Source organism: Condylostylus longicornis, unplaced genomic scaffold, assembly GCF_029603195.1.
Source record: "Condylostylus longicornis isolate FDR11 unplaced genomic scaffold, ASM2960319v2 ptg000084l, whole genome shotgun sequence".
NCBI lineage: Eukaryota > Metazoa > Arthropoda > Insecta > Diptera > Dolichopodidae > Condylostylus > Condylostylus longicornis.
The window spans coordinates 9,001,564-9,016,662 of NW_026578052.1; the positions used below are offsets into that span (position 1 = coordinate 9,001,564).

Here is a 15,099-nt window from a genome sequence, read left to right on the forward strand (position 1 = left end):
GATAGCCAAATATCAACCAAGTTGAATGAGTTCTCCATTTTACCGGCTTATAACATAATCGATGTTTTATTAATTCATTTCGAAAAAATACCCCTAAATATATGCAAAATTTTATGATTATAGCAAAATTATTCCAATAGAGGCTTTTAACTTCTTAAATCTCGAAATATACACAATACAAGAGATACATGGCGTAAGTAAAATGTGCTTTTTTCATAAACTATGATTTTGATCGACTATATTTTATTTTTATCATTTGACAATTATAAAAGATTTATTACAGTTTCATACACACATCTATATACAAACACTAGATCTAAAACTATGTAATATGAAACTGGAATGATACGCAAAAGGATAAAAAAAAGGATATTTTTATACTCTTTTCAAAAAGAAAAAATTTATTCTTTTCTATAAAAAAAAAACAAAAGAAAGCAAAACCAAAAAAAAATATTAGCCCTGATTCACATATACACAAACCTACATGCAATATGCCTATAAACATTCCTTAATTCAAAAACAATCAACTTTCTGTGTGAATAGCAGAAAAAATAGAGAAAAAGAGATTGAAAATGGAATATGGACAGTGAAGAGATCATCTTTTGTTCTTTATCATTGTGTAATTGATGACTTTTCAAAACAGTGTCCAGCAAATTTGTTTCTAATATTATAATATACAAAATATCCCATACATAACTATTTATTAACTATATACGAGAGATATATCTAATAATTGATGAGTTTCGAAAAATGTCCCTCAAAAAATTGAACCAATTTTAATTGATTAGGCACATTATTTTGTGATAGAAGATTAAAGAAAAGTTTCTTTCACTTTAACAAAATTAGTTTTCATACCAAATTACATTATTTTCAATATTCTTAAAATAAAATAAGAGAGAACTATATTTATACTAAAATTAAATTCCATTTAAGTTTTTTTATAGCAAAAGAAAATGAAACTGATAAAACTTTGAAGTTGAAATTAACAAAATAAAATTGAAACTAATTTGACAAATTCTAAAGGATTGATATTTTGAGGAAATAAACAAAATCAATCAATATAAATCAATAGAAAAGTTAACAATTTGCTTGATTTGATTCACCCTAATTGCTTAAGACTAATAAAATGTTAATTTAATGTTGTACTATTTTTAGATTTCAATCGGGTGAACATATCTAAAAATAGTCTTAGACTTTCTAAATATAAAAAGAATAAAATTTATTCACAAAATTCGAAATTGTTGGTATTTTGGTTTTTTGAGTTTCACGCAAGCGAATATCAACTTTAAGCATATTTTCTGTATTCTTCGCACTTTAGGCACATTCTTTTTCAACCCAATTTCATATTTGGCGGCTGCATATTAATTCTCTAGGGTAATTTTTCATAAAAGTACGGTCATAAATACTTTAATATTCATTAAAACAATAATTTAAAATAATTCATAAATCATAACCTAAAAAGAAATATGGTTAGTTTTCATGTTTTGATTGAAAATTTTTATAATTTTTGAATTTTAGTTACGCATAAAACGTAATAAAATTTTAATCTCACCTGCGGATTAGATGCTACATAATATGAATTAGTTCCTAAGTGCATCTCATAATGACTAACTGTCGCCATTTGGTAATGTCATTCTGAAATTAGAAAAAAATATATATAGATTAATTATTATATAGATTAATTAAATACTATAAAAGAAATTTCATAAATCTATTTCGAAATTGGACAACAAATCAAAAATTCTTTTTTTAATTGTTCTAGCACATGAGTCTTTATAATCATCATACTAGCTAATAGCGTTAATAATTTTACTACAAGGCTCATAATTTCAAAAATAAAATTCAAAAATCCTTGCATACAAAATTTTTTCTATCTAAAGTTCATCTAAATCACAAAAATTTAATTACCACCCTTGCATATGTACAACAATTATAAATATTTAATGGATTAGCGCATAAATTTTTGTTCAAATTTCTGTCACACACCAACCTAAAATAGAATTAATTAAAATTCTTGAAATTTTTGTGTTTAAATAGCGTTAAAAATTCTTTATATAAGTTGATCTACTTTAAATGGTTGCAAATGAAAAAAAATTTCTTAAAGAATTTCAAATATTTTTTTTTTTTTCAAAAATTACTTTAAATGTACCACCAGAGTTAATTGATTTTCTATAATAATTTTATGTTCTACATGATTTTATGTTCTTTAAAAAATTCTTATAGAGCAATTTTGTTTAATCATACGCACAAATTTGTATTATAAATGATTAAAAATGCTTAAAGGCAACCAATAATAGGAGCGTGTATTGTAGTTAATGTTTAATAATGCATTAAGAATAACTTAAGAAGCTTTTAATTATTTTATACAAGCTTTTCAAGTCAAAGTTTACTATTATTACATCCGATATACTTAATATAGTAGTTATGTATGATAAATTGAATTGGTTGATTATGACTAGAGAATTCTCTAACCATGGTTGTAAATAATTAAAATTATATAAAAATTTTTGTATATACATATATGGAGCCTAATGGTTATGGAATGTTGTAGTTCTATTAAAAATTCTATTCTTTCACGTGCTTAAATTCAAATTTTTTTTTTTCGAAAATAATGGGCGCCTAATACATATTTTTAATTACATTTAATTATTTAATTTTTTTTTGTTGAATAATTTATAAGAATAAGAGCTGTGCTTTTTGAGCTTTATTTTAAATATTAAATTGTTATGAACAAAAATAGTAAGTTGCACTAGCATATCACCTAGCTAATTATTATTGGTTTTCGTTTCAAGGTGCCACAATAATTTTTAATAATTATTGTATTTATAATATGGGATATAATAATTGTAGCAGTAACTGTTATGACAATTAATTGTTATATGTCTTATGAATAATTGCTCAAAATTCAAAACAATGACTGTTTATAATTAAAATATACAGTTAGTAGGTAAATTTAATTTTTCTTAATTAATATCATAAGATAATAAATTTGTTTAACATTTAATAGCAGCTGATTTAAATATAAATTTAAAAGTCAATAATTATTTTGTAAAAATAGTATTAAAATTTAGCGCCCCTATAACAAGACTGCTTTAATATTATAGAAATTAAAATATTGCGGCGGTATTGAAAAGAAACCATATCTAACATAAAATGAAGAATTTTATAATAAATTTGAATCTAGCGCCGAATTTTTGGTTCGGAACATGCCCGGAAAAGCCACCTCCTAAAGGCCTTAGAATGAATTCGTCTTAGAAATTTAATAAAATCTCTCTTGGTAATTAAATCTCCCTATACTAGTATAAAAACTATATATTATTGGAATTAATCTCAATTTTCGGAAGAATCTCTCCCGAATTTTCGTTCTACTTTTTCATACGCTTACTTAATTTTTCTCTACAGTACTTTTATATTCCAGCATACGACCATATAAAAAAGAATTTTATACAAATAGTACTATTAAAAAAAATTATTAACCTGTCTAACTTTCAGCTATTTCAAAGATAATTATGCAAAAGAGAAAATAAAATATAATTTATAAAATAAAAAAAAAAATTGTTCTAATTAAAAAATAATTGTATACTTTGTATGAAATCGTATGTCACTAAGATTTTGTGTCATTTTATTGCAAATTTATCTTAGTGGAAAAAAATTTTCTTGACCTCTAAACTCAACTTCCCTCAATTAAATGAAATATAAACTGAACAATTTAATCGAATTATAATTATTACAATAAAATATTCACAATATAGTGGACTATTGTAAAATTAGGTATATAATTTGTGTATACAAACTATTTACATTGTAATTTCTTAGCAGAACTATTGCGATAACTTCTTTCATATTTTAAAATTGGCAAAATTCGTATTGAACTACCGTTCTCATCAATTTAACACTAAAAGTAGTCAGCAATTTTCGTACTATATGTTGTTAGTGTTTAAAAAATATTCAATTGAAATATTGTCCTTTCCGCCATTCGATCTTTCGCGAACAAGTTTATATTGTCTCTCAAATTTCCCCGCCTATTTTTATTTCAAAGCCATACGTGTGTCTCTATTTTCACTGTTAACCTTTCCTTCATAAAGAACATATTCAACATATTGGACTATGGGTTCGTATTGTGATTTCCATTTTGCTATTTTTATTTTCCTATTTTGTTTTAGTTGATTCGGCTGGGTTCAAATTGAGTACTTTAATATGGGTCGCATGTAGCTATAGTTGATATAGATTTTTCATTCCCAGCACGTCCTAGTATATGAAAAAATTTTTGAAAATTTAAGGAAATATTTCATAACTCAAACCTATATTAAATATTTATAAAACAAAACAACAAAATAAATACTACATATATAATGAATATTTTATTGAACAAATATTTTTTACAAAATTTTTATTTGTATTACAAAGAAAATAAATTTACTTGCATTACTTTCTATATACGAGTATTTGGACAAACATACAATCAGACAATGACAACATAATAAAAAATTCATGGCTTGTTTTTGTAAAAAATATTATGTAATCTAGATCTAGACTAAAATTACATTAGACTCATTCTATTCCATTCTTTCACATTATATCCTTGTACACATAGTAAATATATATTCATATTATCCTTTCAACATAATATTATACAAATCACAAATATCAAATACATTTAATATTTTAAATATTAAATATTAAAAAAATGTTAGACAAACTTGTAAGCATGAAAGCTTATAAAATATTAAAACAAAATTTCCTATTTGTATATTAGCAATGTATTGCATTTGAAAGAATAATTAAATAATTAAAGATAATTTTAAAATCAATACAATAATAATGAAGTGATTGCTTATTCTAGGTCTGAACGTAAAATGATTTGGTTATGAATATGCTGTAAAACATTATTAAACAATTTAAGTTATTTGGTCTTAAGAATAAAAGGAAACTGGAGCCGATTTTGTATTTTAAAAAGAAATTTAAGGATATGTGGTCAGAAACGAGAATTCATATTCAAAACAGTTCTCTCCAGGCCCCCAACCCTAAAAGAAGTTGTGAAGACTATCGACAAATTGAAGCACAAAAAAGCCGAGGGGAAAGATGATAAAGCAGCCGAACTCCTAAAAATCGACAATTATACTGCTGCTCTAAAATTGCAACCGATCATGGAACAAATTTGGCATAATAAGAATGTACTGCAGTCGTGGAGAGGGGCTATGATAGTACAACTACCAAAAATAGGTTATCTAAAGGAATGTAAAAATTGGACGCGAAATTAACATACAAAAGAGAACTAGTAAGGTTCTGGCTTTGACAATTCTCGCAAGAATAGAAAACCTTATATATTTGTGAGAAAAACAAACTAGTTTCCGCAGATAACGCAGCTGCTTAGATCAATCAAATATATTGACAATTATGGAGGAATCAATTGAACGAAATACACCACTATATATATCATTCACATTCGTAGATTTCGAAACAGCATTTGACGCAATTAATTGTGAAAGTATGTATATGGGAGATACTAAAAAAGAAAAGAATACCGGAGAAAATAATTAGTATAATAAAGGCACTATACGAAGAAAATGAAACAAAAATACTGAATATTTGTGCTGCTTTCATACATATGTGAAGAGATGCAAGCGATTCTCGACCTTCTACCTGGAAACGTAGGAAAAGTTAAACACAGAATAAATAGGCAATTCAAGATAAATGATTCTGCTATAGAAAATGTAACAAAATTCAATTACCTCGGTAGTATAATTGCTACACGGGGGGAGGGGAACACGGAGGAAGGTATCTTGAATAAGATAAATTTGGAAAGATGTGGGGTGCATGGGTGTCCAGCGGCCTAAGTAAAAAAACTAAGTTTGCATAAAACCAATAATTTTTACGTTTTCATATAAAAAATTGAATAATTTTCATTTAATAATTTTTGTAAACTCAAGATTCAAGAACATTTTTAAATTTCTAATTTTCTAATAAATTTTTAGCTTATCTATTGTCCACATCTTCCCAGGGGTGACTTAACTTTTCTTCAACTCCTTTACTATAAATTCTATTAATTTTTTTCTTTTATCATTAAAATAGTAAGAAAAATCTTCAAATAAAAATTGAGCAATTATTTTATTGATAGCCTTAAAGTTTTCTTTTAAAATCGAAAAGTTTTCAATGAAAATTTCATTTTTTTTTTCACCCCCAAAACTCTGTTCAACATTTTATAAAAAGTTTTTCTAATTTCAAACGTTAAACTTTTAAAAAGTAGCGTTTTTAAAGTAAAAACTGTAAAAACAAAGACTTAGAATGTTAAACTAGAAACAAATCGTTTTGTTTTTCTTTCCAATTTCACTAAAAATTACAACAACATTGTCGAAAAAAACCGAAGTGATAGTGAATTATTTTATGAAATAAAAAGAAAATAAACATACTAGCAAATTTTCTTGCAATAGTCCAGAGTTGACAAAATCTAAAAAAAAAGAAAAAAAAAATGGCTTAGAAAATATTAAAGAACTTTTCAAACTGCACAAAAATAAAAAAGCAATAAAATCAAAAATTGCAAAGTTACAAAAAAAAAAAATTTTATCCTTTATAATGTCCTTTCTACTCTTTTCAACCAATTCTCGATTTTCCTGTTCATTGCAATTTTTTTTTATGTTTTTCTCACTTTATTTCTTTGATTACTTCTTTAGTATTAATAAAAAGTAAGTAATAAGAGAGATAGCGAACAATATGGAGACAAATAGGATTTTTTTTTCTTGCAAAAATTTGACAGTTTTTCTATTTTTTTTTGTTTTACTGGCTTTTTATTTTTTTTTAGTCTTTTTCTTTCAAAAATAAGAAAAGAGACATAAGACATATTGAAGTTCTCCAGACAAGCGGAAATAAATTTATCAAAAAAAGGCTTAAAAGTAAAGAAAGCAATCATAATGGAAAAACTATAAAAAAAAGAAAGGAAATAAAAAATGGGACAAAGATGAAGAGTGTTGGTCATTCTAAGAGATTTTGAGATTGGCACTATAGCTGGAAAATTCTATTCTTAATATACTCACAATTAGAATGGGTATTACATTATAGATTGCAGCACGATGTGGCTTCTCAACACCTGATTAATTCAAATATGTAAATGGTGTTGGTTCGGGCGACCAGCAGCTCTATTTCTCCTAGATCCATACCCTCTTTTCTCCTAGATCCATACTTCATATTCTCTGAGAAGTTAAATAATTTATTTTACAACATTATCACATTTTGATAAATTTGTATCAAAAATGGCGCCTGTATGATAACAAAACTTCAACATGGAATGTCAATCAAAGTGCTTTTATAAGAGAGAGACAATAATATAAGTTTCCAATATTTAGCTGAGTTCTTGTCGAATATTAGTTTTATTCGCTTCTATTTAGTCCTACATTAGAACCACAAAATTTTGATCGAGTTGTCATTACCTGACTACCACATCTACCAAATAAAAGCCCACAAGCTTATTTTTACCGAAATTAAGAAAAAATAAATTTTTTATAGCCGACGGATAATTGCAACGAAACAACTATCACGTTTAAGTTTGATTTTTTTTTTTAAATTTCATATTTTCTATACAAATAAGATTTTTTTTTCTATTTACAACAAAACTATGAAAGTAATAAAAATTATATTTCTGTTTTTGCAAATAATGTCATTTTAGGCTAGAAAAATAAAAAAAAAACTATGAAATTATATTTTATAGTTTTGGATAAGAAGATGCATCCAAAGATTTTTGATTATGTTACAAATAATTTCAAAGATATTTGAGTCGAAATTCGTCGCTTCAACATTTTTTTGCTGTAGATGCAATTTTTGTAGATGACATACATATTTATGTATGTCATACACAAAAATTGGATAGCGAAGCAACACATAACTTGTTCGATTTAATAAATTTTAAATTATTCAAAATTTATTTGAATTTTTATTACTGTCATAATTTAAAATGCACATTTACTGTACGAAAATTAATTGGTTTGACGGTTGTATCGAACATAGTCAATTGTATGAAACATAAGTTTGACAGTTCAATCAAACATTTAATACACATTGTTTATTGAAAAATATGAAATAACTATTTGAAAATTATTAAATTTTTTGATTGTGTTTAATAATATTATTTTACTTGACCTAATCCCACTGCAATGAAATTTATAATAATTGAGATTTCGTGCTGTTACATATATCAAAATTTTTGAAACTTGATTAGATCATTCCCAGAATTCACTTCATCAAATATTACACAAAAATCGCGACGTCAGAATAAGAAGACTCTTAAAATTAAAATCATTATATAAAAATTTCGTGTAGATTTTCAACTTTTATACTCCAAGATTTAAGAACACAAACAAAAAATTCAACAAACTAATAAACTTTCTTTCGACCAAGTACCTATATTATTAATCTTTGTGTGCATTGATCTGATAGCACATTTTTTTTATCAAACATTTTATAACAAGATTTAAAACACAAAAGAAAAAAAAACAATAGCTCAAACCAAAGTTCTCTATCGATCATCAATTTTCCAATTTTTTTTTTTACAACTTTTCTTTACGCCAACGACGAGAGTCCTTTATTTAAAATTTTTATGTTCGTAATAATTTTTCGACGTGCTGCTCTACTGCTCTTTTTTTCCATTCTTATTATCGTCCTTAAATATTTTTTTTTATAATATTTTTTCTAAAATATTCTTTAAGATCTGTACGTACGTGGGTGCATAACAGAATAAAGAGAGCTGCTATCAAATTCTATATGGTCTGTTAAATTACAAATAACCATCGTTACACTTTTCTTTATTTAATTTTCTGTTTTCTTTGTTTTTTTTAGTCTATATAAACTGACAGTAAATGGCAACACCACTGTCCCTAATACAATTATGATAGTAAATATATAAAGGATAAGTTGAAAAGAAAAAGAGAGAATGAGAGAAAGATGAAAAAAAAATTATTTTATGAAAAATGTGAGCTTTAATTCTAATCATCTACAATAGATGGCGTAACTATTGTGTACACAATACAGTTATTTTCGCTTTGAATGAGTTTTGGTTTTACTTTTCTGGGTGAATTAAGAGGAGGGTGACTGGACAAACAAAAATTACTTATCAAAACAGAATGAAGCAAAAAATGGGAGAATGGGTTTTAATTCGTGTTTTTTTTGCTCTTTTCTGTTTTGGAATTTTTTTCACTGTACTTAGTTAAAATTCAAGTTGTGAGCATTTTAAGGGTAAGAAAAAAATTTTTTTTTCTCTTTTCTTTTTGTTATGCTAGTGAAAATTGTATTGGTTTCCTTTTTATTATTTTTAGACTATATGTAGGAGCAATTCCATTTAAGTTGAGTACGGTCAGAATTTTTTTTTTTACGTGGTGTATAGCAAATTTTGTAATTCGAAATATTATAAATTTTTAAATTACAAATATAAAATTGTGGTACAAAAAAATACGATTTTGTTCTTATGGACGAAAATCAAGATAATTTTATTAGGGCAAAAAACTGTATAAGAATTTTAAGAGCAGCACAAAGAAAACAAATTGTGCATGATTTCCACACAAAGAAGTAATAAAGTGTGCTGAGGAGAGCAGTTGCTGGCGTAAAAGTTAAAATTGCTTTCATATAACATGTTAGTATTAGTTTAAATTACAATTGGTGGATTGGATTCCAAGAACTTTGGATTGCAGTTTCTCAAAATTGATGTAATTCTGTCCGACACAATTGAGCTGTTAGTTAGATCAATCGGGTGACTCAAAGAATGTGTATGGCAGTTTTATCACTGTTCGTTGCAAGTAGTTGTTGATTGATCTTATAAAAAAAGCGCCTATAAGCAGAAGTGACATAAAGTTACAGAACTTTAAATTAGTTATTGAAATTTAAAAAAAAAACTTAAAAGTATGAACTTTGTTGCGTCATACACATAAGAGAATAACGTAAAACAATTGTAATTTATCTCAATTAATTGATTTATTTAAAATTTTTTAATACCGTAAAAAAAATTATTTATATTGTTAAAATTTGAAATTCATTCAATATTAAACACATTCCATTCTCCAAAACATGCAAACACAAATACATGACTACGCGAGAACGCTTACACCATAACTTCAAAGTGAAAAATTTATTTTAAAATCTCATTTATTTCCTATGATTTTTTCGATATCAAAACATATAATTTTAATTAAATTATTAATCGTTTTAAATCAATCAGATATTCGCCGCGCCATTATCTAATTTTTTTTAATTTTTTTCTAATAAAAAACTAATAAATCACGCAATTCCGATAAATAAAAATGATTGCGATATTAAAGAGGCAAAAAAAAAATCACTAAGAAAATATACTTAAAAATGGCGTATATTACAGTTGCTATAAGGTGCTTTACAATACCAGAAAAACAACAAAAAAATTTACGGTCCTTTAGGTTAAGTTAAAGTTTTTCATTTGAATTGTAGAGTCAAGAATCATTATTGTCGTGTTTAATCTTTAATATGTTTTTTCTTAAAATTCTAATTTAATGATTACAAAGGAAAAAATCTGATATGGTCAGCACATAAACGATCACATTGTGTGCTTTTCTGAATAAAAACTAAGACTCCCAACAAATGTAAGTAGTAGTTTAAGGTCTGTGAATAACAGATGCAAATTTCAATACATCTCTTCCAGCTAAAAGTCTACACAAGATTATGAAAGATGTTTTTGTACAAAAATTTAAAGTTTTTGAAAAAATTGGTTGAAATTCTTGATTGGTATATGAATTTATCTCCGAAAACTGTAAATTTAATACTTGATAGAATTTCATTTTTGAAGTCAAAAACAAATTTATTAATTCTTTTAATAAGAGGAGCTTAAATATAAAATTCTATAAAAATTCTGTCGGTTAATTGCTTAGATATGGCTAAAAATGTAAAATAAGCGAATTTGAAAATTTCCATTTAGTCGGTGTTTAAACCAGAAAAATAAATAATCTTGAATTACGTGTAATCTAACGCACCACAAAAGCTTATAACATTTATTGCCATCACAATACCACCCTTAGTTCGTTATTGAATGCAAGGCTTATAGGTTAAAATAGCAAAAGCAAAAAATATTGAAAAATTGCTGAAGTAATCATTTTTATCGCAGTCATCGAATTCTAGTATAATTATTTAATAAATTATTTTTAATTTTTATGCCGAAAAATAGAAAAAAAAATCTAATTAATAACACCTTCTTTATATCTTAAGTATATTTTATGATAAATGATAAAATGGTGGAAAAAAAACCTATTATTTATAATCGCAAGAAAAAAAAAATCGATATTCTAAAACACAATACTCGTATAATTACGTAATCGTGTCTTACGAAAATATTCTAACATTTTATACACAAAAATTATTAATGTTAAATTGTTCAAACTAAAAATTAAGATAAAATTGCTAGCCTATAGTTAACAATAATGATAATTTATTGACCTTTTCTTGATTTTTTTTTTTAAGAATTATTACGATTACGTCATTCGCAAGTACATATAAAAGTAACTATTGTATAATAATATCGATTACTTATTACTAAAATATTAGTATTATAACAGTATTATTAAGTGTTTACTAATAAAATATAATTTTATTGCATGTACATATTGTGTGTGTGTGTGTAAAAATTGAGAAAACCTTGACTTTGACATAATCACTCCTATGGCAATAATAATGAGGAACAAAAAAATATGTTAGTGGTGTTGAAAAATTCATTATAAATTCTGAATTGTTTTTTAAATCTGGGCATAATAATGTCAAATTGCCTCTTTCAACTTCAAAAATGTTAGAAAAAAATAGAATCATAATTCATTAAATAAATAAATATTAAAAAATCCAAATTAAAATAATTACTCGTATACTTTTGTATGTATGTTTACGAGTATGTTTGAATAGTACAAATCAAAAACTGTCAAAATAAAATCGATTTTTAAAATATTTTTTAATAATTAACCGAATTTCCGTATTTTTTTAAATGTTATGTTAATTTTTTTTTTGAGTATTTGCGAACACGTAATTAAAATAACTGTCTATTTGTATGACAGTTAAAAGAGTTGTTCTTAAAATAAATTCTGAATAAGAAAAAAATTCATTTTGAAATCATAGAGAATATAAAAAAAATATTGTAAGAGTACATCTGTACCAAGTACTCACATAAGCACATGAGCACATATTTTGACAAAAATGTCATTGAAAATAATGGCGCCATATTAAATTCCTCTCATAGTAATAAAATAAAGTTCTAAGTCAGATCCATACCTGTGTTATTTGGATTTTTTTTTGAATCTTTAAAGCATATTAGAAGTTTAGTTTCAAAAATGAACAATACTGAATTATATTTAATAATATTGTTGAAAGAACACCATTTTTTGTTCAAAAATAAGTTGAACTTGTTTGTGTTTTATTGTATTTTTTAATATCTGTGTATTTCCTGATAATAGAATTGGTTCTAGTAATATTGTTATATGTGTGTATTGAATAAAATTGTGTTTTGAATGAGTGACATATGTGGGTTTTTTCTCATAAGTGAAGTAATCATATCTTTATACATACGGACATACATTGTTTAATGGTTGTTTTTAAGGTTTTAAAGAAAGTGTATAACAGTTAGTTTTATATGTTTATTTGTTTTATAAATACACTACTCTTCATGCATATTTACATATGCGGCTATTGTTGGCAACACAGCACATTTTGCCAAAAAAATTATGCCAGCATATGAGTTAAGAATTGGGTGGACAGCGCCGTATAAGAATGAACTTTTTGATGGAAAGAAATTTTTTTTTAGCTATAATACTTCTGAAATCGATGACGGATAAACAAGTTAATAAAATTGTCTAATATGTTGAAATAAAAAGACACTGCCTCTATCTTAATAAGAGAGAAAGTTTAAGTGTTGTTCCAGTGTTGGAGTTGAAGACTACAACTTATAATATATTATCTCACGACAAAGTAAATTGTAAAATATTTATAGGAATATTAATTGCCATCTGTCACCTTCACAAGTACGTATAGAATGACTGCGGACACGGCCTGTGTAAATTTCAAGTAATTATACTATCTCTATAAAAGGGGGGCTGATCGCACAAATAGTGCGGCAGAGTCCTTTCTTTACTAGAAGAAGAATAACACTGTTTTGATATCATTCTGTTCTAAAACAGAAATTTAAGAATATGGAGATCCACGAAGGCTGTTGGTTTTAGCTACGTGTAAATTTGTTTGTATATAAATATAACACTCGGAAAATTTATGGACACATTTCACAGTTCATTTCGGATTTTCCAGTTGTTTTCCTAAGTAATATTTTGATTACAATCATTTGATTATTCAACCGTATGACATCACAGTGTTGAACAAATTTTAAACTATAATTAAAATGACTTCCAAATATTTGAAACCACTGCCAATAAATTCAATACAAATTCACAAATAATGGGAAAAATTTTATTGTTACTATACACTGCAGTTAGTTTTTTTTCAAAAAGGGCTTCTTTTAATACAGTTTATTGTTTTACATAGACCAATTAAGTAATTAAATTTCAATATTTTTCATTTCATCAAATAAAGTAAATTTTAAACAATAATTATTAACATTTATTTCTCAAAAACAATTGCACAAGTAATTTAAATAAAATTTTAATTATTGAAAATATTGAAAAAAAAAATTTTAATATAATTTTTTTTTTAATTATTTAATCATAGCCCTTATGTATTTTTATTAGTTCTTGGAAAAGTTGCTTTAAAATTTAAAATTTTTATTGAGTTGTCAAATAAAATTTTCAATTTATTGCGGAATTAATAATAAATTTTAATTGAATATTAATTATTTTGAGGTTTTGAGAGTTAAGTACTCTCTTCGGCATGCATTCTACGAGCACGATGTTTATTGCAGTGGAATTGAGAGCATAATATTGTTAAATTTTTCAATTTTATTTAAGGATTTATTTAATTACTGAACATTTCTACATAAAAATATGCACAATTGAAATAAATTCCAATATTTGAGCATTTCATGTTGTCTAGGATTCAATGCAGAACTCAACTGATTTATCAAACTTTTGTCAGCAAACATTCACCTTTAACGTCTATAATCTTAAATTTGTAAGGCATAAACCCAAGACAAATTCGATTTAAACGTGGTGTCCTTCTCATTAAATACAAAATTTTTAAAATTTTCATTCATTATCAAGATTCTCTTCAAGGACTTGTTGGTTCCAATATTATTTTCATGTATGTATAAATTTTTATTGTCAAAATATTTTTTTATCTACAGCTATGGATTGAAATAAAAAAATTTCTGATTTTTATCCAATATGTACGAGTATTTTTCAATTGAAATGAAAAGAATTATAAAGAATTTTCACTCATTCAATATTAGATAAAGAAAACTTATATATAGTAGCTTAGAAAAGAAGTAAAAGTCTTATATAAAATAGATTTATTTTATTTAACGATCTGGTGGTCATAAATCCCTTAATAATCTTATTTTTTTTTTTATATGTATATGTGAATGCACTTTTTAAATCAATTGAGTGTAAAGAAAAATGCGATTTGAATCAAATGTAATTGAAGAATTCAATCATTCATTTCAAATGTTATTTTTCATGTATTTGGAGACAGAGACGTCGCGATAATTTTCGGAATGCATTTTGAAGCAGATATGAATTTTCAGGCGAATTGTGACAGATTATAATTGAAATAAATATTAAGCAGTTATTAACCTTTCTCTTTTTCTCCTTTTTCGGCTCCCAAAAGAGCAAAATATTACAAAGAGTAACAGAGCCCATACTTTAGTTTTGTATGACTTTGTACCTTCACACAATCATCCGACACAAATAATTTTTTCTACTAGATGTCGTTGCGAATATGAGTAATTTAAGTGTTTGATAAAATTGTGTTATTTGTTTGTTTATATGTATTTAATTGTGTTAAACACGTAAAATTATTGATGTTATTGCATTGAATACAATGGGTGTATTGATAATATTACATTAAACTTTACGAAATTATTGTACTTAATTTTAAAATAATTTTATACTAATATTAATCATGAAATTTATTTTCTAGTATTCGATTTCAAGATACTACAATATTAGATCT

The 15,099-nt window shown here is 25.3% G+C and overlaps 1 protein-coding gene across 2 annotated transcripts in view; it reads right to left on the reverse strand.

Annotated features, from left to right (window-relative positions):
* The window catches only part of LOC129613455 (putative uncharacterized protein DDB_G0282133), a 142,468-nt gene that overhangs the window by 78,674 nt on the left and 48,695 nt on the right, over positions 1-15,099 (reverse strand). The window contains exons 1-2 of one of the 2 annotated variants that reach the window (XM_055527531.1): positions 2,150-2,232; positions 1,553-1,635 (exon numbers count right to left, since the gene is read on the reverse strand). In XM_055527531.1, the coding sequence (XP_055383506.1) occupies positions 1,553-1,621 (69 nt within the window). In that variant the 5' untranslated portion in view covers positions 1,622-1,635; positions 2,150-2,232. Of the gene's footprint in view, positions 1-1,552; positions 1,636-2,149; positions 2,233-15,099 lie in introns of those variants that run through there. The other variant, XM_055527530.1, reaches the window with a different exon arrangement.